The sequence below is a fragment of the Rhipicephalus microplus genome, chromosome 1 (assembly GCF_043290135.1).
Source record: "Rhipicephalus microplus isolate Deutch F79 chromosome 1, USDA_Rmic, whole genome shotgun sequence".
Classification (NCBI taxonomy): domain Eukaryota; kingdom Metazoa; phylum Arthropoda; class Arachnida; order Ixodida; family Ixodidae; genus Rhipicephalus; species Rhipicephalus microplus.
In genome coordinates, this window is record NC_134700.1 from 137,580,331 (window position 1) to 137,606,581 (window position 26,251).

A 26,251-nucleotide genomic window follows, 5' to 3' on the forward strand; every position below is an offset into this window, starting at 1 on the left:
AGTTGTACAAATGATCAAGTCACGTCCAGCCGACCATGAATAGCCAGTGACTGTGCTCACACTCTAATTAAAATCACAACGATTGGTACAGTTTGCGTTCACGACGCCACCATAGCAAAGTTTTAAAAATAATCAGCAAGGTGATCGTGTAAACACCGCGGCTACTTTTTGAATACATGAGCGAACATAAAAGGTATCAGGAAAATGAACGTTTGGGTGTTTTTCAAAAAACATTCCTTTCATATTGTATACTCACGTCGGACAACCACAAGAAGAAGGTGTAGCGATGCATGGGCATAAATATCGGGGCGTACTGCGTCTGGTCAGGGTTGAAAGCATATGAGAACCGCATGGCGCCGTCCTGGGCATAAGCACAAGAGTCAGCCATTCTCAAAGAATAAGGTGTCCCCACGCCAGTAGACTCAGCTGCACCTATGACCACTCGAGAATGCCCCGAAAAACGCCGTTGGTGCAAGTTGCGATAAGAGTTCGTTAAGCACCTTTAAAAAAATTGACAGTGCAAATTAATGATATACTAAACACGAACGAGGAAGATTATTATGCCGTTCATTACTTCCATGTCATGGTTGTCATGTTTGCGCCTCGAATTTGTGTTCATCGTCCTTTCAAGTCACGTAATACCGAATTTGATGTATGTGAAGCTATAGCGAAACGACTGCAAGCGCATGATCAGCGTGGCATGTAGTCATGTTCTTACGTGACACGCATCTCGTGAATATTATGTTTGCACCAATCATATATGCCGTCGTCCATTGACGGCCCGTAATACCAAATTTGCAACGCATGAAGCTAGCGATATGACCGCCAGCGCACTGTGAGCGTGGCGTGTAGTCATAACTTGCATGACATGCATGTCATGATTTCCGCGTTAGGATCTGTCAATTGTGTTCGCCATGCAGTCATGTCATACCATACCAGTTTTGCAATATGTCATGTAAACGAAACCACCACAGCAGCAGCAAGACCATGACATGTATATAATGACACTCATGACATACATGTCATGAATTTCATGTCATGACTAGTTACTTATGCTCGTAATACAGTCATGTTATCCCAAACCGATTTTGGTACAGAGCCCATTATCGAATAGGTGACCGGTAAATTGGGCAATCGCAGGGAACTGTGGGATACGACGGCTTCCGGCTCGACGCTCTACGCAGGTCAGCAGCGGCACGCGCACATTTTTGTACTGATCCGTTAAAATGCACCTCTTCATGCAGTGTCAATGCTTTAGAAGTTGTTTTTTTTTTTTTGCGTACCGTGACTGTGACGATGACAAGCTACGAAAGCCATGAACAGTCAGGAAGCCTTTTTTATCGCTCTGAATTGATCTGCGATGCTTTTATGCTGCTCCGGGGTACCGTCAGTTTGGCTAGCAGATCAGTCGATACAAAAAAAAAACAGTTTTCATTGTATGATACGTTAATGCAGATAAAAAGTCACCATTTGAAAGATCTCAGGGGATGGGAATGATTGTAGCAGTGTGCTAAGAGTTCATTTCGGGATCGCTGCTTCCGCCGACATCGTCGGTCAATCGGCATGAAGCGCAGCCCTTATTGAACGCGTCGAGATTTTTTTTCTAGCGTTCAGCACGCTATCAGATGCATTTTTTTTCGAAACCAGATTCTTATTTCAATGCTGATTTTTGTCAAGCTGCGCGACACGTTGGCACATAAACAATACAGTCAGACATAGACGGCACCGAATAATCGAAATCTCGCACTTTTTTAACAAACTTCTTCCTTTGGGTGCCGTCTTGATGCAGAGTTTGACCACAATAAATGCAAATGAACTCGTCCAGCGCTTCGTGTAAACTTACTCTTGAGTGAAACGTTCGCGTTTTTTGTCTTATATATTGGTGCAATGACCGGCGCTAATCTCGTATGACAGGCAGATTTCGCTCGTTCATTCCCATAACATCTTTGCTAGGTGCACCTGTGCGACAATTTATTTCTCTATATATTATTCACAGCAAACTCATGCGTAAGATTTTTATTAGCGTGTAATACACACGTTCCTGTGATAAAATGGTTTTCGCACACTCTGGGTTCAAAGTTCCGTCCTCAAAGGCTACCTCTCTCTGTGGTTCTCTTGACAGCCGCGGCCCACCTCATTTTTCTTTCTTCGTTCCATGAAAACCGATACACGCCGTTTGCCTTTCACGCTCAAGTTGGAGCAGCCAACGGCTGAACAACCAATCATGGTTTATCAGGATGAAGATAAAAGGGCGACCGCGCGCCGGAATCCTGAATAATCTGAGGCTTGCGGCGAAGCGGTTCACCGTCGTCTACTCTTCTCGAACCGGAAGCCGGTAGCAGACGATGCATCCCACAATCCCTCGCTCTTCTACTGGTCACCTATTGGCCAGGAGAGCTAAAAGTCGTAAGCAGCTAGATAGATATATAGATAGACAGATGGACATTCATGGTCAGAGTCGCCAAAGTTCACTACGAAATCCTTTGCATATATAACGTTCATATTTTTGCAAACACACGCGTCTTGTACACAGGCCTCAAAATAAAACACGTAATATCGCAGTAATGCGTGGTGCAAGAGTGTGTTGCCATCAGGCGTAAAAACATGTGATCATAATAACAGCTTTGTGGTTTATAGGCAGTCACCCATTACAAAAGACACGCCCGTTACTGATACAATAAGACCACGTAGTGTCTGACATAGTATGGCCATAGGAAGTTCGAAACACGCGCATAATTGCTTCCAGCAAGCTCTGTATACGCAGTTTGAAAATTTTCAATCACACTTTACGACAACGCGACCGAGTGCATGATGCTGGCTATGGCATGGAGCGTCTCACACTACTTTTCTTCTTAAGCTTAATCACTTAATCAGGCTACATTAGTAATTATTGACCTAAAGATGAAACTACGCACGAAATTCTCATGACAAAGTAGATTAGTTTGAAAAGCTTCCAAGTAAGCATCTTGTAACTTGCTATTTAACGCTTGTTTTTAATTTTACTATAGGTGCACGAATAATAAAGAAAATAGCACGAGAAATGCCCGATTGCGTGCCGGAACACACCTCTTTCAAGCAAGCACGCGAGTGCCACAAACAAGTGTGCAAGTACTCGTAGGGAAAGTGCGTACACCGCCGCGACGATCACGTGCACCTACTTTCTGACTCCGTCGTACCAGCTTCTCCCAGATGAAATGATTTGGAAAAGTGCAAAGTATCCCTCAGTGATTCATTCGGAACTGCTGTGTTTTGCTGCCGTGGCTTTTCTACAAGTTTCGTCGCTCTAGCGTTCCCGGACGCTACTGCTGGGACAGCTGGCCGGCTCCGAAAAATCATTGAGACTTCTCCTTAGGTGAAATGGTTAATAGTAGAGCGATGAAGCAACAGCGCGAACCCCCAAGAGAGAAGACACGGACACCCAGTGACTGTGTGTTCGTGTCGCCTCTTTTGTGGGAGTGCGTTCGCGCTATTGCGGCCCTATTCCGCAGTCACGACGCCGAAGAATACCGCAAAATCATCGGTCTCGCCCTGACCACTGCCGAGTCCCGAAAATTGTGGCCGATGGCTGGGGGGATCAACGGGAGCAGACGTCGCTGCTTACCCGTCATTCTTGAAGGTTGCAAATAAATTTTATTTCTCTGTTTCTGTCTCCCTCGCTCGGCGAAAAATCAGTTTGATATTAATTTTTTTCTTTCAAGGTAGAGGGGGCGGGGAGGGCGCTATTGCGCTATACGGTATAGATTACAGAAAAAGAACACTTGGTTACCAAATTGACGTCCCGGACCAGACAATGTCATTCGCTTATTCATTTAGAATCTATGTCTACTGACATTGTCGATGAGCAGGCCGTGGCGGCTGAACGCTGCCAGCAAGCGTTGATGTGTGCATGACGTTTAATGCACGATTAGATTATATTCGATTTTGCTCTGGGATTGTACAATATCTGTCAGAAATACCAAATATTTTTCGAAAAGACTTCGCAAAATCAGCACCAACTGGAAAATCATGAAGCAATAAAGCTTTTCAAAGGTAAACGTCTATTTTCGAGTTTTAATCACGAAATTACCAATGTGCATGCGACCGAAGCTTTTACGAGACTTCATAAGCTACAGCCATTCCCAAACGAAGACCTTTTAAATGCGAAGCATTTCTTAGCGAATTTCAGCGACTTAAAGCCTATCTATATATCTAGCCGCCTGCAACCTTTAGCTCTCCTGACCGTTTTAATAATGCTACCGATATCAAAATTGGTATCGCAGAACATGACTGTATGACGACTGGAAAAGTTTGCGCTACAATCGCTGCGGAATATGAAGTTAGGGAGGAGACAAAAATAAAAGGGGACAGTTTGTCTCCTCCCTCACTTCGTTTTCCGCAGCAATCGAGAGCAATTTTTTCCAGCCATGAAAAAACAGCTTGCCTAGCACCTGACTTTGCTAACTGTATGACGAGCATAAGTGACTAGTCATAACATGAAAATTATGACATGTTTGTCACGAATGTCATGATTATTATTTCATAGTCCTGCTGCTCTTGCAGGGGTTTCGTTCACATGACATGTTCCAAAACTGGTGTGGTATGACATCACTGCATGGCGAACACAAGTGACAGACGCTAACACGAAAATCATGACATGCTTGTCATGTAACAACATGACTTCATGCCACACTCATGGTTCACTCGCGGCCGTTTCGCTAGCTTCACATATACCAAATTTGGTATTGTGGGACGGGAATGGATGATGAAGCTATGTGACTCGTGCAAAAATGATTATCAGGAGATGCTTGTCTTGCAACAACCTGACTCCATGCCACGCTCATGATGCGCTCGCGGCTGTTTCGCTAGCTCCACATATACCAAATTTTGTATCGCGTGACGTGAATAGGTGACGAAGATAAATGACATGTCCAAACATGATAACCATGGCATGCATGTCACGTAAAACATGAATAAATGCTTCTCCCATAGCGTGCTCATGGCCGTTTCACTAGTTACACATATACGCAATGTGGTATTACGTGACCTGATGGACGACGAATGTAAATGCCGCGTCAAAACATGATAATCATGATGTGCGTGTCATGTAGTACACGACTACAAGCTACGCTCATAGCGCGCTCGGGGTCATTTTGCTAGCTCAAAATATACCAAATTTAGTATTACATGACGCGAGTAGGCGACGAAAGTAAATGACACGTTCAAACATGATAATAATGGAAATCATGTCATGTGACACTGGATTACATGCTATGCTCATAGCACGCTCGCAGCCATTTTTCTAGCTCCACATATACCAAATTTGGTATCAGGTAATGTGAATGGATGACAAAGGTAACTGACACGTCCAAACATCATAGTCATGACATGGAAATCGTGTACAACATTATTTACTTCCGCCTCGTGACGTTGTGCTGGCTTTAAAGTGACATATCAGCCTTCCTCATCCCTGCTTAATATATCATCGATTCCCACTCCACTAGAGATCTGCCAAGTTTTTTAGCAAACCCTCTTTTTACAATCCTCGTTCCCGTCTTCATGTTGCCTCGTTCCCGTCTTCATGTTGGAACAATTGAATGCGGGCACTGCCACTACACTCGACTTCACAAGTCACAACAGACACAACTGTTGTATTGACGTAACTTTATACGGATAAAGCGATCAACACTGATGGTTACGTGCTTTGTGTCCGAAGGCGATATTGTGAGGACAACTTCATTTCTTGCATTACATTGTAATGAGTAGTCGTTCCTTTCGGTTCGACCTTGTTTAGTTTTCATGACTCTTTTATTTAAGAACAGGTGACAAGGTATCAGCTGCGTTACTGTAGTCCTGCCCTATTCAAGCCTAGTGTGAAAAAGTATTGCGACTGTTTGGTCACTTCTATATACGAGGTTACCTTCATTTTCATAATGGCGAATGTTTGAGTTGGTTACACGTAACAGCGATACTCTTTGTTGAATGTGAATACTTGCTCAAAATGAAATGTTGTATATAGTAGGACTGTTTGAAGCAGGTTCTTTTATTATTCGAAAACTATTCGAAGAATGTTTGAATGGTATACGGATTCGATTCGGGGTTTTTTTTTTATCCTATATACCTTCGATTTGGTTCGAAAATTTACTTGTCGCACTCCGCTTTTGGTGCGAAAATTCCCTTCTCGCAGTCCGCTTGTCACATTCGCGTCAGTATAATAAAAGCAACCGTGGAACAAGCATGAATTGGGGGGTCCAGCTCATTTTAGGTCACGTTATTTATAGGTCACGATGGTATCGGCGCAAAACTTCCGAGACAAGAAAATTGCATTCGCCGCAGTCATCGTATTCCCTAGGTTGATCTTAGTGTGATTATTTGCCCTTGATAAGTTATACTAGGCATATTGGTAAAGACTTTGCGGCCACAGATTCGCGGAGCAATTTAGTCATATTAGTAGTGTCATTCTATGTCTCCTAAAAGAGCTGTTCCCTGGCTCCTTTATGCGACAGCTGCACATAATGAGAAAGAGCTTGCATGAAGACGTACCCTACAGTAAATGTCAAACGCAGCACGCAGGAAAGATAAAGTGAGGGGTGGCATCGCTCCCGGAAGCACTTCGCTGAAAAAAAGAATAATAGCGTCAAAGTACCAAAAGCCTCCCATTGAAAACAATGATAACTGAGGCATAACAATGACAAAACAGTAAGTACACCGGCACAAAAGGCGGGACAAGTAGACGGGACAAACCTCTCATTGTTCTGTGTAACAATGTTCAGATATTATTATCTGCACTTTGCAATAATAAGTAGCATGTATGCAGCCCCATGATTTTAAATATTTCCATGCAATGTTGAAAAAGTTGCAGTATGCAATGCTGTGAAATTTTATTTCATATGATAGAGCTACTGTGGGTAGTAGCGTTGCAGGTCGCTGTTGCGTAAAACTGGTATGAGCTTATTCGTTGTGCTTTTCTTACAATAATACATTTCAGGGTTTTACGACCCAGAACCAAGATATGATTATGAGGGACGAAGCAGGGGAGGCATCAACAAATTTTGACAATTTGGTGTTATTGACCATGAGCGTAAAAACAGCAATAGAATGGTTACCGAGGGATTTGAAAAGCAACCGAATAATGAGGAACGTTAGATGGTACAGCATAGCCCGAATTCCTAGAGGATAGCATAAACTGAAGATAATTGATTCAAGACTTCTCCCTGCAGAATACATATATATTAAAACAAGCTGACAATGACGACAACGATGGAGCACAAGTTTGCAGGGCAATGTTGTGAGGACAAGTACAGCGATTGGGCGAGTTGGTCCACACAAGTGGAGTAAGTGCTTTCCACAGCTGTAGTAAGTACAGTAAAGCACTTACTGCACTCGTGTGCAGTAAGTGCATTACAGCACAAATGAACGATATCTTTTCAGTCTCCATAGCATCTCTCTACTAATTTTTAAAGCGTAGTCTTCAAGCACACACCCGTGAATGCCGCATCATCTATAATGCGAAACCCAGAGAACGGTCACGGCAAAAAGGAGGAAGAAAAGCTGTTAATTGCCAAAAATTAGGTCCGACTCGTTGGATCCGCATATATATTCTACTAAATGCAACAGGCATGGTGTTTTGGCGTACACACTGCTGTGTCCAAGCGGTCTCAACTGTGACAGAGAAGCAATCATCGAGCAATCTCAGAATTCGGTGTTCACATCTGTTTGTAATTGCAGCTTTGAAATAATCCATAGAGACGATTCTCTTTATTCAAAGACGCTCTTCAAAAGTCACCATAAAGCGTGCATAATACAGAAAATTTTGAACGGCTACCTCATGTTCCCTTTTGTGAGAATTTCTTTTGCTGACTTCAAGCCGTTGTCAAATTCGTGAATCAATTCGTTGTCCGTCTCTCTGAGGAATGTTGTCACGGGCCGAGACTGTAAACAATAGCATAGGTCAGCGTAGACTGCTTGCCCGAATTCGCCTCTATACAGGGAACCAAGATACTGTTTTCTTACTTGCAAAAAGAAAAACTTTCCATCGCTGAGTGCCCACTCGATGTCCTGGGGTATTGTGTGCGTCTTCTCAATCTGTGTGAAAAATAGGCAAGGAACTATTGAACCTCGTACGAACATGACAACTATACAGCTGCGAGTTCTGAGTGAGTTCATGACAGGAAAGTATTTGTGAAAACATTTGCCTTCTTCTGTTTGCCACGTCCATTCCCTCGAGACTGCATGCGAGGTCCTCCGTGACCTCAACTCAATAACTACCACGTTCCGTTCCTTGTTGTACAACAACACGTGTTGTTCAGGCCTGTTACGCATGACATTGTAATATTTTCCCACGGTCATTTAGAGGACTCTGAACTTCGAAGATAAAAGCCTTTGTAGGCTCATCTATGTGGTGACCGGATGCGTCCCGTCATGCCCTGCAGTCTGAGGAAAGTTTATTCAACCAGCATACGCAAGCGCTAGAGACACTTTCACACCAAACACTTGGAAATTGCGCTTAGCATCCTTTGAGAATTTTCATCATTCCGCGTGCAAGTGCAAAGACTCTTCGGCAACCTGCATGAAGTCTGTGCATCTGCAAAGCTTCTCTTTAGATTTCGTTAGCGCATGTAGTTTGGGATCATACCAACCATGGCATAAAGCGCCACCCCTAAAAATCTTTCAGTTATGTTTAACATCCCTTAAGCTAAAACCACAAAATGCAATGTATGAAGTGAATATTTCCTAAAGATGGTGATCGATAAATTAAAAGCTACAACACAAGGCGCCTAAGTAGATCAAAGCCCATGATAAACACCGGGGCCGCGTGTTTCCGCTTCGCTGGTTTGGCATCTGCACGAAATGCTCGAGCGGTACGGGCGTTAAGACTATCTCCCCCTTACATCCTCACCGCCATCTCTTGATGGCCTAGCGATGCCTGTCAACGCTCCTGCTTCGACGTTTCGTCGCAACTGTCGAGTTAGTCAGATGGCTCACACGTGCATGGGTCTCCCCTGTCCCGGCCACTGTCCACCCACTCATTCGAGAAAAGAGACGCACATCTCGTTCCACTCTGGCCGACTCCGTTTCAATAGGCACAAGCATTCATTTAGAACCAGTTGGTCGTCAATTTTCGGCTATCAGCCCTTACATAAAAATACACGTCACTCCCGCCACTAGCTGCTCTTCGCGCTTAAAAAACAAGTGCCGCGCACTCAGATTGATTGATTTGTGGGGTTTAACGTCCCAGAACCACCATATGAATATGAGAGACGCCGTAGTGGAGGGCTCCGGAAATTTCGACCTCCGGGGGTTCTTTAACGTGCACCCTAAACTGAGCACACGGGCCTACAACATTTCCGCCTCTATCGGAAATGCAGCCGCACAGCCGGGATTTGATCCCGCGACCTGCGGGTAAGCAGCCGAGTACCTTAGCCACTAGACTACCGTGACGGGGCGCCGCGCACTCAGGCAACGAGCAATGTGAGATGAGAGCACAGGGGTTGTACGGCTGACAGCTAGGCAATGCGGGGTCAATAGGTGCAGTCTCACAGTCCATAGACATGCCTTTGCACATTAAACAGCCCCTAAACCAGTTCGAGTTCAAGGATGACACAGCGGTTCCTTTTCCGCCTTCACTTCGTACCTACAGGCGCTATCTCATCCTCGCTCCTTCATTTATTCATGACAGATCGGGACATTGGGATTCCGCGTTTTTCAGCCACACGCTGGTTTTCCAACTTGCGTAGTCTAAAATGCCCAAACCGAAGAGAAATCAGTTCTTCTTGCACGATGGTCATACAAGACGAGGCAGCCGGGCATTCGACTGAATGGCAGTGCAGGCTAGGCGACAATTTACTGCCGATATCCTTTGTATATGGACCAGTATGAAGCCTGTTTTCTCATTGTTGTTATTTTTGTGTAGTAATAGTAGTAGTAGTAGTAGTAGTAGTAGTAGTAAGATGTGTCATTTTACGCGTCAAAGCCAAAATGTGGTTATGAGGCACACCATACTGGAGGGCTCCAAAAGTTTCGACCATCATAGGCTCATCAACAGCCGCTAGCGCCACAAGCAACACGGGCCTCAACGATTGACTTCCATCGAAAGACGACCGCCGCGGCCAGGATCCAGACCGTGAACTGCGGGCGAGTAGCCAAGCACTATAACAATCGCGCTATTTAAACGAAGTGTGACCATTACCTAGGCATGTGATAGCGGACGCGTAGAGCTTTACGCCAATCCCCAAAGTTCTGCGTCTATCTGAAGGGCAATTGACATGTATAACCTTTCAAGAAAGGAATCTTCGCGCTGATACTTAAAACGAACATCTTCAAAGGACTGAATTCTGTGCACTATCTCTAGGCCATTAAAACCATTTTCGGAGTGTACAGTACGTAATAAACTACGTTGCGAACTGGGTGCAAGTGATGTACGAAAGCGGCCTCGTTAAACCATGACATACCTGCATGCCAATAACTGCCAGTTCCTCGATGTCTTTGTCGTTCATGCACAAGCTCTGGGCCTTCTCCGAACTCAGTGGCACTGTAGCCACGTCGCCACTCTCTGTAATAGATTGTGCGGATGTCAAAAATAGTCGTTCTGAACATGCAGAATACCAGGATGTAGACCGGGTCCCTCTAAGGTGGGGTTTCGCATAAACACCTATGAAATGTTTCAAGAAATGTGCCTGAAAATCATCAGAAACAAGAGAATTGGGATGTTGGTTTCCTCCCTTCACAACTGCTCTTTAGCATTAGACATGGTAACATTGCCAGAGAATCGCGTGTAACAGTAACTGAATAATGTAAATGAAGGGACTCGTTAATTAGGGCAGACAGACGGTCAGGTTCAATGAGAGCATGCGAGCTCTTTGCAACATCAGTCGTTTGCCACTTTGATATTTTCAAAAAGCGAAAACGTTTATAAAGGCAGCAAGGGAATGTTCTTTTTGCCTTGATTTCTGGGCATTTTAGCTTACATTCTATTAAGCGTTCTCAATGTAATTCAAGCTCTTATGGCAAAGTGTTGCGATCGAAAATCAGAGAAGGGCTTCCAAACACACTTTATGTAGTGCAGCTAAGTGAGTTTTTAAAGAAATAACGTGATGAACGGGATTATAATGATAATATTTTTTTTATTTTACCATCAGTACAAGAAATAAAGATGAAATGGGGGGGGGGGGGTGAGACAATTTGTACGACGGAGTTCCCATTCCCATGCAACGGAGCACACTCACGCACGCTCACACACACAAACAGGTCCATACATGTGCACAATAGAGTGATTACAGGGATTTAAAGTAACGTGAGTAAAGCAAAACATAAAAAACAAAAACATGCGCACAGCATCACCACTCGCTCTTCAATCATACAGATGCATCAATAACTCTTTATACACAAAAACGCGCGAGCATGCACAAAAATATCTGTACGTAACTACGCACACATATATTTCGTGATTAAAAGAGAAAAAAATATGGACTGTCAACTGCTGTGGGGTAATGTGGGTGAAGATGAGCCGTTATCAATTTCTCTGGGCTGAAATTTTGCGTATTCAAAGTTATTGGTTTCCGGAAAACGAATATGTTCATCAGTGAGCTAATTGAGTATGGGTGGTAACTGGTAGTGGTCCCTAGTTGGTGTGGGTAGGCGATATGATCCAGTGTGTTTGGTGGTGGTGTGCGTAGTGACACTGAAATAATCTCAAAGAGGTGAGACAGCGTAAGCTGCCCTGGTGTATTTTTTAAACTACTTTACATCTTCGTAGCAGTGTGTAGTGGTATAATTTAAAGATAATCAGGTTGTCATACTGCACCAATATATTTCTTGTACGCCCACAAGGCAGTCTATAGGCTGCTCTTAGTAGCCGTTTTGCACAACTGATATTCTTTGTAGATCTGATAAAGTGGTTGTGGCCCATATGAGTACACAGTAGTTTAAGTAGGAGTGAAATAGAGAGTGATACAACATTAATTTTAATTTTTGAGGCACTAGGGTTATGTGCCGCATAAGCAGTCCAGCGATGCGGAATGCTTTTAAGAGAGTGTGGTTACCGTGGTCGTCCCACAGCATAATTTTTTAGAAGTGCGCCCCCACTGATTTGAAAGATGGGACAACTTCAAGAGGGGTTGAATGATATAAAACACTTGTGGAGACTGTAACAAGTTTTTTTCCTAGAAATGAAGCATGATAGCGTTAGACTTTGGCACATGGCACGAAGGTCTTAGTGGAAGCGACCCTGGCTACACAAGAACAAATGTTGCTACTTTTTAGAGACATTAATTTATAGAACTGTGATAGAAGTGTCGAGCAGTGTTTTAGCACCTACTTGTTATTTAGAATGAATCCTTAACTATATCAGTATTTGTACTCACCGGAAACAGCTGTGAAGACGGACTTATGACCTATTTGCCTTGACTCGATGGTAGCAATTTTATCTCCCGTTTTTCTAAGAATGAAGGTGTCCGGGTCTGCTGATGCTGATACGACAGACTGCACAATTTCAAGAGTATTGCATATCAACAATAAAAAATTACAGTTTTCCCGCAAGGGAGAAGCCAATAATGCGATAGCAACAAATGGTAATGTTACACACAGTCATGCTGACAGCTAACTCTTGTGGATCCAATATCACTTAACTCATGAAAACTCTGGTCTCAGACCATTCGACTGCTGCATGGAGTCGTGTTATTTTCACGCCGTCTCTTCACTTTGAAGGCAACGCATGTAGAAGCGCATACGAGCCCAGCGCGGATGTCTGTCAAGATTGCGCGCATCAGCGGTCGCGACCGTAGCCTCAGAACCAAAGTTCACAGCTGCTGCTTCAGCAGGACATGTCCCTTCATACTTGTTAAAGACGGACGGGACGTTTGTTCTCTGCTTTGGCATTCGACGGCCGCTCAACGCGCGGTGAACCTTATCACATGCGCCCTCCGAGAGATGACTGGCTCGTTTCATCATTGCTTCAGCCTCGTTCATCGCCCCGCTCGCACGCGCTTACCGCATGTAGAACACACTATGTGCTGGGGCATGATATGAAGTTGGGCTTTTTACCTTACAGGATGGTGACGGCAAAAGCGACACCGACATTGCGGCGAAATCCAGTTGAAAAGGTCCATGTTTCGCCGTCGCAATAATAAGAAGGTAAACTTTTATAAAGAAAAGGCTGGGGAGGTACGCTTGGAAAAGGGGGTATCCTGCTTGCTGCTTCATCATGTCTCAACAGGAAAAGGACAAACAGCAGAGGACGAAAGTAATAGAGGGGGATCTGATGAGTCATTGTACCAACGTTGTTACAAGCATAGACCTGTCGAATGTGCACGCAAAACTTAGGAATAGGCTTGCGCCACGCACGCTGAGAAGTACCCAACTGAAATCTATTCTAATGCGCCACCTTAAAACATAATCTTTCTAATGCGCCACCTTAAAACATAATCTATGTCGACTGTAACAGATGGGACTTGGCAAGAATGTCGCTATTTATTGTTGTTTTTACGCTTCTTTCACGACATGTGATCACAGTGTACTTACTCTGAATTTCAACAACATAAGATTGGAATAATTTTAATTCATTAACTAGGGCCTGGTTCATCGAGGTCCGCCTGTAGCTAATTTTTATGAGATACATTTTGAAAAGGGCTGAACACAGCTGTGCCTCGCGTTCAATGAACATATGACCAGTCTGACTTTCTCGGTTCGACTCACTCTGAAAATGTACGACTCGAACATCTTCGTGTCTCCATGTTTATACGTTATCGGACTTTCATTAACGTTATTCAGTTGCCAAATGTCACACATCATTGTGAGGGCTGGTGGTGTGAAAATTTTGCCAGACAATAAAATTGCAAGTGTACCCCACCTTCAACTGACATTAACAACATGCCATACTCGCTGCTTCCACTACATACGCACCAATCGTCATTCTAGCACTGACACGAAATTAGTGATGTCAGTCATCACGTGATCAATTCCAACTTTTAAGAAAGATAATAATTACGATATAAAATTGTGTAAAAAGACAGAAAACACAAATTGTGATGATCTCTTTACTTCTCCGATTCCGTAGTTGGCAGTCACGGTGATGTACGATGGGCTCCCGGTGAGCGGATCGCACGTGAACATGACACCTGCCGCGGTTGCGTCCACGAGTTCTTGCACCACCACTGCCATCGGCATGTCCAGAGGCTGTCCGTATTGCCTGCGTGATGCCACCTGAAGCAGCTGTGGAACAATGCTCACAAACATGCGTGCTGCTGGTAGAATAGATGCAGTGGTTGAAGCAGTCACACGTCGTGGTTTAAACGATAGGCTTTACAGAGTTACAAATTAGGTCACACTAAGTAAGTTCGCCTTTTCTTTCTGTCCTATTTAAAGATAGTGTTGCTCTTCTCGGAGTTCAATAGCACAGAGCAATAGCTTAGTAATGAAAAGTAACTAAGCCGAACGCCTTACATGCCGTTCTGCATGCAGCCTCCAGTCGTTTCGTTTGCAGTCCGCGATTTCAATATGAATAAAGTATATGTGATGTTTTAAGTAGTTTTCGCATTAGTTACTACCCTATTGCGACTATAGCGCGTTGTTCGGGCGAGCCACGGAGACTGGAGAAGCTTTTTGGCGTCCATTATAGAGTTATTCTAGAGATCAGTATCAATATCTTACCAGAACCCTAACTCCAAATTATCTTGAGAAATGATCCATATGTGAGATATATGGCCACAACCCTGTGAGTTTGAGACAACGGCGTCATACGTTAAACTTGATTCACCCAACCAAATCTTCCCAGGCATGTGAGCGAATCTTGAACTTAATAGAAGATTTCGCACTAAATTTCCATTTTAACATGCAGAGATGCTCTTGCATTTGACCAACATTAAATGTTGATTCCCGGCGTTCTTGAAAAATTCGTGAAATCTTCGTTCAGATCACGGTTCTCAGACACCTTATCCGTAGCCCGCTTGAAGCCCGCGGTTTTCAATGAACAAACTATTATAACATTTTGAATGGTATTCGAATTATTTTTTGCCTGTTGCCATTATAACGCCTTGTTTGAAGTGGAGGAGGCATAGAGATAAAACTGGCTTCAAGCATTTTTTATTCTAAAGTACCTCATGCGACCACTATGTGTTCATACATCACGGTAAAACAGAAACACTTGATCAAAATTTTAGTCATTCTGCAGAACTGCAATCATAACATCTCACCCCCCCCCCCTACGCTCCAACCTAGGTTTGATTTGATCTTTATTTCTTTATTACGTCATAGGGAATGCGGGGCTTGAGGGAGTCCACCCCCGAACTCATCTTCACTATCCCTATCTTCCCGCTTCTTAGATTAGATTTCAAGAGTCCGGCCTGGTTGCTGAAATCATGTAGGAACCGCTGATGTACGCATATGTGCGCATGTGAGCACCTATAAAATCACAATCTTGACTATAATGTTTCTACATTCGTGCCCTAATAATTAAAAGCCTCTTGATACAAACTGTACGCCTAAGGAATTATTGGTACTTTGAACATTATCAAGTACTTCACTCCGAAACCGAAGCCAGTTTTTTTTTTTTGCTATGAAACATTGCTTTCTAATCAGGTGCTTGTTGCACTACTGTGCCTAATAAAAACCTGTCCAATCAGCAAATTAAACATTTGTATGAATAACAGAACATAAAGGAACTGTTTCTTTGCCTCACAGCTCGTAACTAAAGCTCACCTTTTGTAGTTCACGTTTGTGAAGCTGTACTGCGATGCCCAGCATTTCACTACAGCGCGAACGACCTTCAAAGTAAAATTACAGATGTAAGATTGTTGCAAGTCAAAGTAGCTGACGTTTAAAAAAGATCAGCGTTATTACGTTTTCGCGGCCTCGCACACCAAGCAGTGTTGTCATTTGACCGGCGGCTGACATGTCCTCCGAGTCTTCACCTGTATTGGAAGCGCGCCTTTAAATGCATGAATATGGATACATTTTATATGTTCCTGTACGTTCAAAACCTTACCTACAGCTGAAGAACGGACAGCAAATGCCGTGTAGTTAGGAAAGGTTGAGACGCGATGGAAAATTTCTTCGGCTATTTCTGTTGGTATCTTCATTGCTTCGATAGCATCCACAACCCTGCGCAAAATGAAGATGGTGCGAACAATGAAAAAATGAAGGGATGACAACCAAAACAATTCTGCTGCCTCCCGCCAAGGTAACATTTACTTTATCAGTTTATGGCTGCAGCGTTTTTCGTCCAACATATCCTCCAATTTGGAAAGACATTTTAGGTCAAATGTACGTACACATTGACATAATGATTGCCTGTAGACTTCAAAACGTATGGTTTTTCTCTGGTGAGTGAGTGTGTGTGCGAGTGAGAGCAATTTAGTGCGGTGCATGCGCACGTCTGCGCACGTGCAAGTGTTTTCCTCAATCGATCTGTCATCGCTGCTGATAATTTAATCCTCTTCTATGAAATATTCACATCACCATCCTGTCCAAACAGACGCTTTATAGTGTCTAAAAAGTATGTAATACTTACCTGGAGCACGCTCCTTTCAGCGCTGTTTGCCCATCTTCTCTGGAAAAGATTTTTAAATATATAGGGCGGTCGCAACCAACACCAGTCGAATTACTAAGTATGGTTATATGGCTCTTCTTTAGTTTTTCGTGATCATTTCACTTTTGGCCGCATTTTGCTAACCACACGCTTACTTCTAGTAACGTCGTAGTTATCAAAAAGTAAAGACTCCACAATTTACTTGGGTTATCTCTTTGCTCCCGCAGTTATTATGAGGAATGCAAGGTGTACTTTTATTGGTATTCCTTGCATTCCTTGTGTATAGTGCGACGTTATGACACTAGTAAGAATTGACAATTAACAAATGCATGACACCACTGAAAGTTTGTTGAAACTGTGCAAGTTGGAACTTGGACGCAAGAAAGGTTATAATTTCTTTTCGCCATAATATTATAAATCATAAAACCATTCCTCCATGAGCACAAAGTAACCAAGAAATTCTAGCAGAAAAACGCACATCCCGCTGGATATGACCTTTCAAACAAAATTATATTTGCCTATTTTTTTTGAGACACTGATTCGTTCGCCATGGCGAAAAAAACTCACTGGTTTCTTGCAACCTCAATCTGCTGGACCAGCTTAGCAAGTTCTTCCTTGGTAGAAAAAAGTTCGTATGACTTGGTCGTTACGATGAATCCACGTGGTACTGAAAACTGAACACAAACGGTTATTTACTGCGCTGAATACGCATGAAACGCATCATTACAAACTATGAAAAAACATAACTGAGAGCAGTTAATTAGCAAGGAGTTAAGTATTTCACATTCACCCAATCTCACACGGCCTGGGGTACACACCCGGAGGAATTTGTTCTTCATGTATCCACTGAAACAAGCTACAAAATCGCAACTTATATATTCGTGCACCTCAGAGGCGTAGCCGGAATGTTTTTTTGAAGAAGAGGAGGGGGGAGGCATCCCATTTATATGCGTATCTGTCGCTCTCTATGGATGGATGGACGGTTGAACTTTATTACTTTATTACTTAATTGGCCCTCAATGCTATGGCGAAAAAATTTCCGAAGAAAGGCTTGGACCTCACCTGGCATACTCACTCTGTGGCGCCTACATAGTAGCCTGATTTCTGAAAAATTGCGAAGGTCTTACATGCTAAAACAAAGCTGTGATGACGAGGAACGCCGTACATTTCTTTGTCCCAAAACAATGATCGCCAACTGGCCTGTTTGCGTTCCCTTTTTTGAAAACTCGGTGCTGGCTAGTTTTATCGCAAAACTTTCGTGCCACGCTGATAACGTGCATAGTAATATAGAGAACGGGCAAACAATAATGTCAAGAAAAGGGCTGTGTTATTGTCTGTTGGTAGTCATCAATATTATTTCTTAATAAAAACGAGACCTTCAAATTGCCACTTGTTTCCTTCATAACGTGCATGTCATTCGTGACGTGCACGTTAGGTATGAATCGATATTATTTTGACTGCAGTGAAGATTGCTAACAGTGGCACAAATGTTGTTTTACAGATGACATGCATTATATTAAATGTATGATATGGTACAAACTGCATGCTGTTCCACAGAAAATATTATGCTGATATTCCTTCGGGCATATTTTTAGGCACGAAAACTGTCGAAACAAAGTGTGTGACGTGGTTGTTGTACGAAAGGAGATAAGTGATACACAGCAATAACCACGTTCCGCTATTTGCCACCGCGCACAAGGCCAGGTGGAACCTATAGCAGTGACTTAGAAAGATAAGCATAACCTTCATCTGAAGGTCGGCGCACGACAAGCATCACCCCTAATAGGGTTGCATCTTTTTGTCTACAGCCGGTTCATGAAATATTCACTTACGCAGATTTTTACAGAACGTCGTATCCTCATGAAATTTTAGATCGAGAATTTCGAACGTTGCCATTTTCATGTAGTCTGAATATAATGATCACGTAAAGTGGTTACTATTGTCGCATAAAGTGTCGCATGTACTCTCACGTATTTTTTTTATTCTCTGCTTGCCCCACCACGATGCTAAAGGGGCTAAGGTACTCGGCTGCTCACCCGCAGGTCGCGGGATCGAATCCCGGCTGCGGCAGCTGCATTTCCGATGAAGGCAGAAATGCTGTAGGCCCGTGTGCTCATATTTGGGCGCAGGGTAAAGAACCCCAGGCGGTCGAAATTTCCGGAGCCATCCACTACAGCACCTCTCATAATCCTATGGTGGTTTTAGGACGTTAAATCTCACATATCGATCAATCTCTCAATTATTTTCTGCTATTTGTAATCCATGAATTTGTAAAACTCTTGTGTCCAAGCAGTGAACAGCATTTGTAAGATCATATCTCTCTGCCTTACGCCTTTCTTTATTTAAATTTCATTGCTTCCTTCATAGATGACAATGGTGGTTACGGAGTCACTGTACATATCTTCCGGTATTCTTATATACGATTGATCTTCACCCTGACTTTGTATTGGGTGGATGACATCTAGTGTTTCGGCAGTGTCAAATGCTTTCTTGTTATATATGAAGGCTACATATTTGGTTTGGTTATATCCTTCTCTACTACATAACGGACCATGTTATTGCAGACTCATATCAAGCAGCCTCTACGAAGTTCTGTTTCGTCCTTCGTGTCCCTCAATTTCAGAGTGGTCCTAACTTGTCAGTGATTGCTATTGTAAATACGTCCCAAACAACAGGACCGTATGCATATTTGTCTCTACCTTACTTAAGATTTAGTATCTTGAAGGTTTGTAGCTACGTATCAATAGGCAGTGCCAGATATTACTTTCATTTGCCTTTGTTCTCTGTCACACCCTCACTACTAAAAATATTTGTTGTCTGCTTGCTAAGTGTGCTAGGAATGAGGATTACAATTATTGCTTTTACAGCTTCTAAATGTTCAAGGCCATAACCTATGAGCGTTAACTTGTAAAAGCACCTTCACCATTGTCGCAACACTTCGAAACAAACCGCCATTCTCATTGCGTTTGCGCTTTCATATCTTTTGTCCCAGTGTATTGCCCCTCCCCCCCTCATAACTGTTAATCAACTCTTGACACTCGTGAAAAGCAAGCTTTATAAGCAGCAAGTAGCCAATGTCTGTACAACGGCGCACCGTTTTGAACTCTGTGGCGATGGAGTCCAGCACTGCTAGCGATGATCCTTTTCCTCCGGTCAGTTCAAGCATTTTGCTGCACGGGTCCCGGATGTCAGAAACAAGTGGACATACTGGAGGTACCTGATGATCTGCGCAATGTCAGAAAATGAGCACTTGTTAGAGTACTTATAGGCAGTACAGACTGAAAGAACACTTTCACCGAACAAGCAGACCGGTACACTAAAGGACAAGTAACGAAGTAGGCGTATTTCCAATGGTCAGCTCAAAATTTTTGCAGTGATCAGGCAACGACATCAGAAACATATTTTCAAATAGCGATCTACTCCAAACGATTGCTTCACATTTTCTTATTGATGGTGGCCCGACATTGAGAATTGTCTCAAGCTACTGAAACTATTGTCATGTTTGATATGTCATTCGCACTTCACAACAACTGTAACTCTTATTTCTCTAATTTCATAGTTAGAAAAGGCTGATTTTCTAAAAATGTGTATTCTCAAGCAAGCGCGTTTTATTTTACACCATCTCACTGTTCCTTTACTAAGTTGGCAAGCTATTTACTTATAGATGCTCATTCTCTATATAGCGCTCGTTCCTAATGAGGAAAAGTTATTTTCATATACTAAATTATTAGGCAGGAAAATTTTACACACCTTTCAGGAAATATATACATCATTTTCGACGCTCACCTTCAATAATCTTGTGTTTAATATGCTCTGGAATGTCGTCAGTTGTCTGTTCGGACCTGCGTTTAGAACAGGATAACTGAGGTTAGTCATTTCAAACAAATTAACGTATTCTTGTTTTGTTCCACGTTTTTGTTCCTAAAAACGTTGAGAGTAACATTCGGTCACGTGGTGAGAAAGCGACAGTTTAGACGTGGCAAGCGAACCCTTTTGCCTCCAAGACTACGTAAGCATGGCCACTGGGTAAGAAAAAAGAAGAAACCAAAAGGTTCAGAAGCAGCAGAAGCCGTCTAAATGAACTAATGGCTGCTGCAACGCCACAAGACGCGTTGCACCTAGGTGGTTTTAAAAATGCAGCAGTGTCCTTGTGCTGCAGGTTTTTTTGGAAAACAATCATTATTTCTAATCATATCACCGGCATTCTTGTGTATGCAGTTTCTTCTGAAACAGCAACGTCTTATGTTGTAATTAAGACTTTGTGCACTATTTAGTGTCACACGCAACTTCATCGTGTTGCTTAAGCATGTTATTTTTATTAATACCCTAAAAGACTTAAATTTTCCGCATTATACTACAAACGGAAGGTAATAATTTTCACAATACAGAAAAGCTTATTGCTTCCAGCGGGCTGTATCTACCTTGAATTAGAGCCAAACTAGAGGTCTTCTTCAGGGCTTGGTTCTCCCACTAGTTTTAACATCTTGTTACGCTCAATACTACTGTCCGTGAAGGTAAAAGTACATGTATGTGAGATGACATTGCGTTTTTCGTGTCTGACGGTAACATTCATTTACTACACTCAAGATTACGGTCGTTTTTATCAACGTTCAAAACCTGGTTTCAAGATATTCTTATGAAAGTAAACGTTACAAAAAGCACTATAATAGTTTTTTTTTTCTTTTGAGATGTCCGTCAATATTTCCCTTCAATATCAGCACGAAAGAATTCGCTAAGTTCACTGTATGAAATATCTGGGCGTTCTGTGTGGTGAAAAACTGAGCTGGTGTAATCACATTGAACATAATAAAATTTAGGCTACACGCGCATGTGTGATAATAAACAGACTTGGCCGCCTCCATTCCAGTCTCCGCAGGGATACCCTGATCATGATTTACCGCATGTATGGTCACCCAATTATCGAGTTTGGTTGTGTATATTATCTGGTGAACGAACTTACAAGACTAACCCCCTAATTCTTTAAGAGCAGGAAGCTCTACGCAGTTGTTTAGGTGTGCCAGAATTGATGGCTAACAACGTTTTGTGTCATGAAGCTCGAATACCCACCCTTGTGTGCAGATTTTATATCTTAAAAGTTGAAATTTAGTTAAAAATATCTCAATCTACTTTGAGAAGGCGGCAGTTCGTATTTTTGTCGAACCCTGTAATTTTTTCCATGCGAAGCATTTCTTGGTGAACTTTCACGACTTTGAGCGTATCTGTTTATCTATCTACATAGCCGCTTACGGTTGGGTGCTCTCGTGGTCACCTCCTTAACCTGGTGTGAACCAAAAAAAGCATGGGAGGGTAAGATGGTTTGACAAATATGACGCGCTAGTCAAGACATGAATCATGTCACGATCTCGTCACGTACGTCGTCAAACACTTCCCGCCAAACAATGGCACGTATCCACGGACGGGTATGTGCCCGACATCGGTAGCGTCAACCGGACGAATACAAAGAATAAATGTCGGGTTCCCAGCTGGAATCGAACCCAAGCATTCTGCGTGGCAATGAAGTATTTTACCACAAGTCTACGCCAAGTCTCGGAAGCACTTTTCAAATAGACGCTAATCTTTCTAAAACGTTCATAGTGGTAGCAGAGCTGCCTACCCAATTTTATAAACATTACATATGTACTTCTTTGATGCAGCCGTCACGTCGGATTAACGTCAATTGTGATTTTTTGCCATGCACTGCAGTTTCTTTATGTACAGCAGTGTCCAGGGCCAGCATCTTCGCGAGCATCAGCGCTTCATATCAGCGCTTCATATCAGCTTCTGCTGTTGCCCATACGCAAGTTCTAGTTGGCGTCGTTGCGCAAGTGCAAACAACGAGCTATATAAACATCTTCAACTCTTGAACATATGTCTGTGCGTGCCACTTTTGTATATATATTTAGCGTCATTTCACGACGTGTTGCTAATAAAAAAATTGTAACAAGGTCACCTTCCCTCCGCATGCTTCGCATAACGTCGATGTCCTGGTACGTGGGATCTGCCAATTTTTTTAATGAGCACTGGGCCCGTCTACACAAACCTTAAGTGTTGTTTGTTCAGACCCTAGTAGACGCTTTAGATGTTTTTGTATACGAGATTATTCAATCAGACAAACCGATCGGCACCTTGCGAATCGAACTCAATGATATCTTTCCACTAAATGTTAAACATTTGCCTTCTAAGCATTTGATTGGCTTACTAGGAGAACCCTTGTCTCAATTAGCACCTATTACTGTAACTGCAACAAAGGCATCTATAAGTGACGAAAAAGCAGGTGTAGGCATTTTTTCCCACTCATTATCCTGGTCATTCTCATTAGGCCTCAGATAGTACACCCATATTTGAAGCGGAATGCACGGCTAATATTCTAGCTATTACAAAACTTCCAGTGACCCAATCGGCAGCTGTGATAGCGAATTATTAGCTATTCTTGTGTTGATTCTTATCATCATCCTCAGAATCAGCCGTACTAAAATTCCTTTAAATATTTGATCCCAGCGAACTTTACCCTCGTGCGACTGATATGGGCGCTAGGTCACTGGAGTATGTTTACAAATAGGATGGCTAACTTACTTGCGCGAGCATCTTTTGATGGATTGATTGTGTAAGTTATGCCTCTTAGAGCTTCTGTTATGGCAGCGAGATTCAGAAAAATGTCATTTCTTGAGGATTCAGTAGAGATTGCTACACGGAATCGAGAGTTCTCGTACTTGTATTGTGCAAGAAGGGAATAAATCATGTCCCACGCGTAAACTGGAAGTCCCCATAACAAAATTAAGATGCTGTATGCCAGCGTGAACTTCTACTTGAACTGGTCTGGTCTGGCGCCATCCCCTTGGTGTTCTAGCTGTAACAATCCTGAGAATATCGATCATTTTCTGCTTACACGTTGCCGTTTCAGAAATAAAAAACTTTTTTTTTCAAATTTTATTCAAGAAATTAGGAATTCCTCTTAGCACTACGAATATTCTGTCCGCTGGGGCTGCTTCACAGAAATTTTGTCAGAGTAAATTTTTCGGAGTCCTCATCAGATTTCTCTGTGACACAAGAAGACTATCTTGCTGAATCATTTCTTGCTCCAAAATTATCATAGTTAATTAAAACCGAATTACTATTTTTTACCCTGAACGGCCAACGTAACCACCGGCTTCTTCGCCTACCCCCCTCAGTACACCTGAAACAGAGCAACAAGCAAGCAATAAACGAGGAGTTCTCCGCCTGAGGCTCGGGTCTTTCTTACGCGACACGTGGTACCCAATATGCGCATTTTTTATTGTGCTAATGAAAACGTGTGTCATGGCGTCTCCTCGCGACATACTCATTTTTTGGCGAGATGCAACGTCTTGTTCATGCCACAATCTTCTTTCTCACTCCCTTTCTCTTTCTCTCTGCATTTGCGTCTTTGCGCTGGTCGGCACAGAAGAAATAACGCTAAGACAGGTTGAAGAGGAGGCGACACAAACACGACGCCGAGTGGAAGAGTAGCAAGGACGGCCGCCACATGAACTATGTCCTCTGTGACGCTAGCCACACATCCTGGTGGAAGCGCTTTTGGCATCGAAGGCCTTCAAGTTAGTCGAGGTTCGCGAGCAAAGGGCCATGCTTGTAAAAGCAAATTTGTCTTAATTCTCTGTCATAGGATATGACAGATTCAGTTACCATGGTTTAACGAAGCCAGCATCCCCCCAGATAGGCACTGTCTACGACCTCTCTCCTTCGTTTTCTTCTTGCGCTATTTCTTCATTGAAAAACATCCCTCTCTCTCTCTCTCTTTAAATCTGGACGCGCGTGGCTGTACATCTACGAGCCATCTGCAGCTCATGGCCCACAGTTTACAGCAGCCGCTCACGCGGGAAGTGCACAACACTTTGACTGTAACAGTATGAACGTATAGAGCAAGGACTTAGAGAAAAACATAAAAACTGAAGAAGTTAAGAACCTCGCAGCGTGCGACGGCACAGAGAGTGATAGACAGAACTTAAGACAAGGGTGGCAGCAGAGTGGTTGGCAGAGCTAACGGGTAGCCTATATGCTAGTAGGCTTCAAGAAAAAAAAAGATGGAGCTGGGCAGGTGTCGCGATAGGATGGAGTTGGACTATGTTAGCCGATAGGATGGAGTAGGACTAGGTTCCTTTGACGGTGTAGCTAAGATGTCACTTGGCCTAAAACAGAACCGTATCGTGCCGGACAGGGTGAATTGGAGATCACGAGGTACAGAACATCTTCCAGCAGTAAACATCCGATTTTGTGATGCTAATAATGACAACGGTGACGAACTTTCATGGTTGACAATGGGCTGCTGTATCTGCTGTTTTTTTTTCTTATCACATTAGCTTTCGTCGGAGTGAGGTTCTTTTTACCAAATTATGCAAAATAATACTTGATGAAATTCATAAATGCTTTCAGGCGCATCACGGGGCCATAACCTGGTAAGATTTCAAACGTACGCGGCTGTAAGAAAAAGGTGCGTTTTTATACTTACCTATTAACAAAAGAAATCATAAGGCCGCGTCCGTTGTTCTCATCGCATTTGATGTCAACAGCAGCGAGGCGGACTTCAGAAGTTCCGTTTCTTGTCAAGGCCACAATGGGAGCAACACGCTTTACGTGAACTGGCAGCAGAACCTCCCCTATATGATAAAATATACACAAGAGTGTGGAATTACGTTAAATCACTCTTGAATCATCATATTCCTGGTGTTAGGCACACAAAACGCGCAAAAATTGTTCGTTTTTGGTGGTGAACAGAACACAGTTGAGAAAAAATCACTCTGCAAATTATTAACCGGCAATGAAGCGTCATGCAATCAACTTCAACATATTTCAAGAGCCCTTCTCCACCACACGTGTAAAGAAGAGGAAGCATTTTTTTCTTTCCTCGTCTTCCCTACCCTTCCTTGTAGCACTATCTCCTCCTCGCCACTTACTTTTATTGCACTAGGAATTATATGGACAGTCCGACTGGTTTTCACTGTTGGCGCCGCCACCGCCATCATTAACGTATATGTATATGCATATATATATATATATATATATATATATATATATATATATATATATATATATATATATATATATATATATTGTAAGCACATTCCAAGCATTTGATCGTTCTCACTTGCACATACCCATCATCATCGTTCTCTCTCTTGGTGTGGTTCTGAGCCGAGCCAGACATCGCAGAATAAACGCTTCTGCTCGCCCTGCCTGCTCGCCGTACCTAGTCTGCCTGCGTCTTTCAGAGTGGTGGAGGTGCTGGGTACAATCGGCGACCAGATCGGAGCTCCAGGTGGGAAATGAACGTAGGAGGACGTCGGGATCTTACCCCGGCACTTCCACCACCCAGCCACCCACACCCAGCCACCCACACAGGTATGCAGACATCGGACCTAACGCCTAGCCCTAACGCTACAGCCCCTACGCCGGCGGCTGCCCGCTCTTCATCTACTGTCACCAGCCCTCAGCGCGAACCGCCCGTGTTCGCGGGTCTTCGCGGTGACGACGTCGAGGAATGGCTTGACCTTTACAACCGTGTGGGTTCAGCCAATCGATGGACCGAAGCAGAGAAACTGAGCTACCTTCCTTTCTATTTGACCAGCGTAGCCAAAACCTGGTATTTTAATCACGAAACTGACTTCGTTGATTGGTCGACCTTTGCCAACAAACTGCGACAAATATTCGGATGCTCATCGGGTCGTTCCGAAGCCGCGAAACAGAAGCTGGCTGTGCGTCTACAACTGGCACATGAGTCGT

General features: G+C 43.2%; 1 protein-coding gene across 3 annotated transcripts in view; it reads right to left on the reverse strand.

The window, feature by feature from the left end:
* LOC119177844 (rifampicin phosphotransferase) overlaps nucleotides 1-26,251 on the reverse strand; it is a 185,969-nt gene that overhangs the window by 97,315 nt on the left and 62,403 nt on the right. For all 3 annotated transcript variants that reach the window (XR_012893905.1, XM_037429032.2, XM_075887408.1), the window contains 15 exons: nucleotides 24,981-25,128; nucleotides 20,285-20,340; nucleotides 19,593-19,723; nucleotides 17,066-17,172; nucleotides 16,481-16,519; nucleotides 15,956-16,071; nucleotides 15,811-15,881; nucleotides 15,670-15,734; nucleotides 14,014-14,161; nucleotides 12,339-12,456; nucleotides 10,428-10,528; nucleotides 7,990-8,061; nucleotides 7,802-7,908; nucleotides 6,520-6,592; nucleotides 257-361 (listed from right to left, as the gene is read on the reverse strand). Coding sequence is in view for 2 of the 3 variants with exons in the window: in XM_037429032.2 (XP_037284929.2) it covers nucleotides 257-361; nucleotides 6,520-6,592; nucleotides 7,802-7,908; nucleotides 7,990-8,061; nucleotides 10,428-10,528; nucleotides 12,339-12,456; nucleotides 14,014-14,161; nucleotides 15,670-15,734; nucleotides 15,811-15,881; nucleotides 15,956-16,071; nucleotides 16,481-16,519; nucleotides 17,066-17,172; nucleotides 19,593-19,723; nucleotides 20,285-20,340; nucleotides 24,981-25,128 (1,457 nt within the window). In the remaining variant the exon portion in view is untranslated. The remainder of the gene's footprint in view (nucleotides 1-256; nucleotides 362-6,519; nucleotides 6,593-7,801; nucleotides 7,909-7,989; nucleotides 8,062-10,427; nucleotides 10,529-12,338; nucleotides 12,457-14,013; nucleotides 14,162-15,669; nucleotides 15,735-15,810; nucleotides 15,882-15,955; nucleotides 16,072-16,480; nucleotides 16,520-17,065; nucleotides 17,173-19,592; nucleotides 19,724-20,284; nucleotides 20,341-24,980; nucleotides 25,129-26,251) is intronic.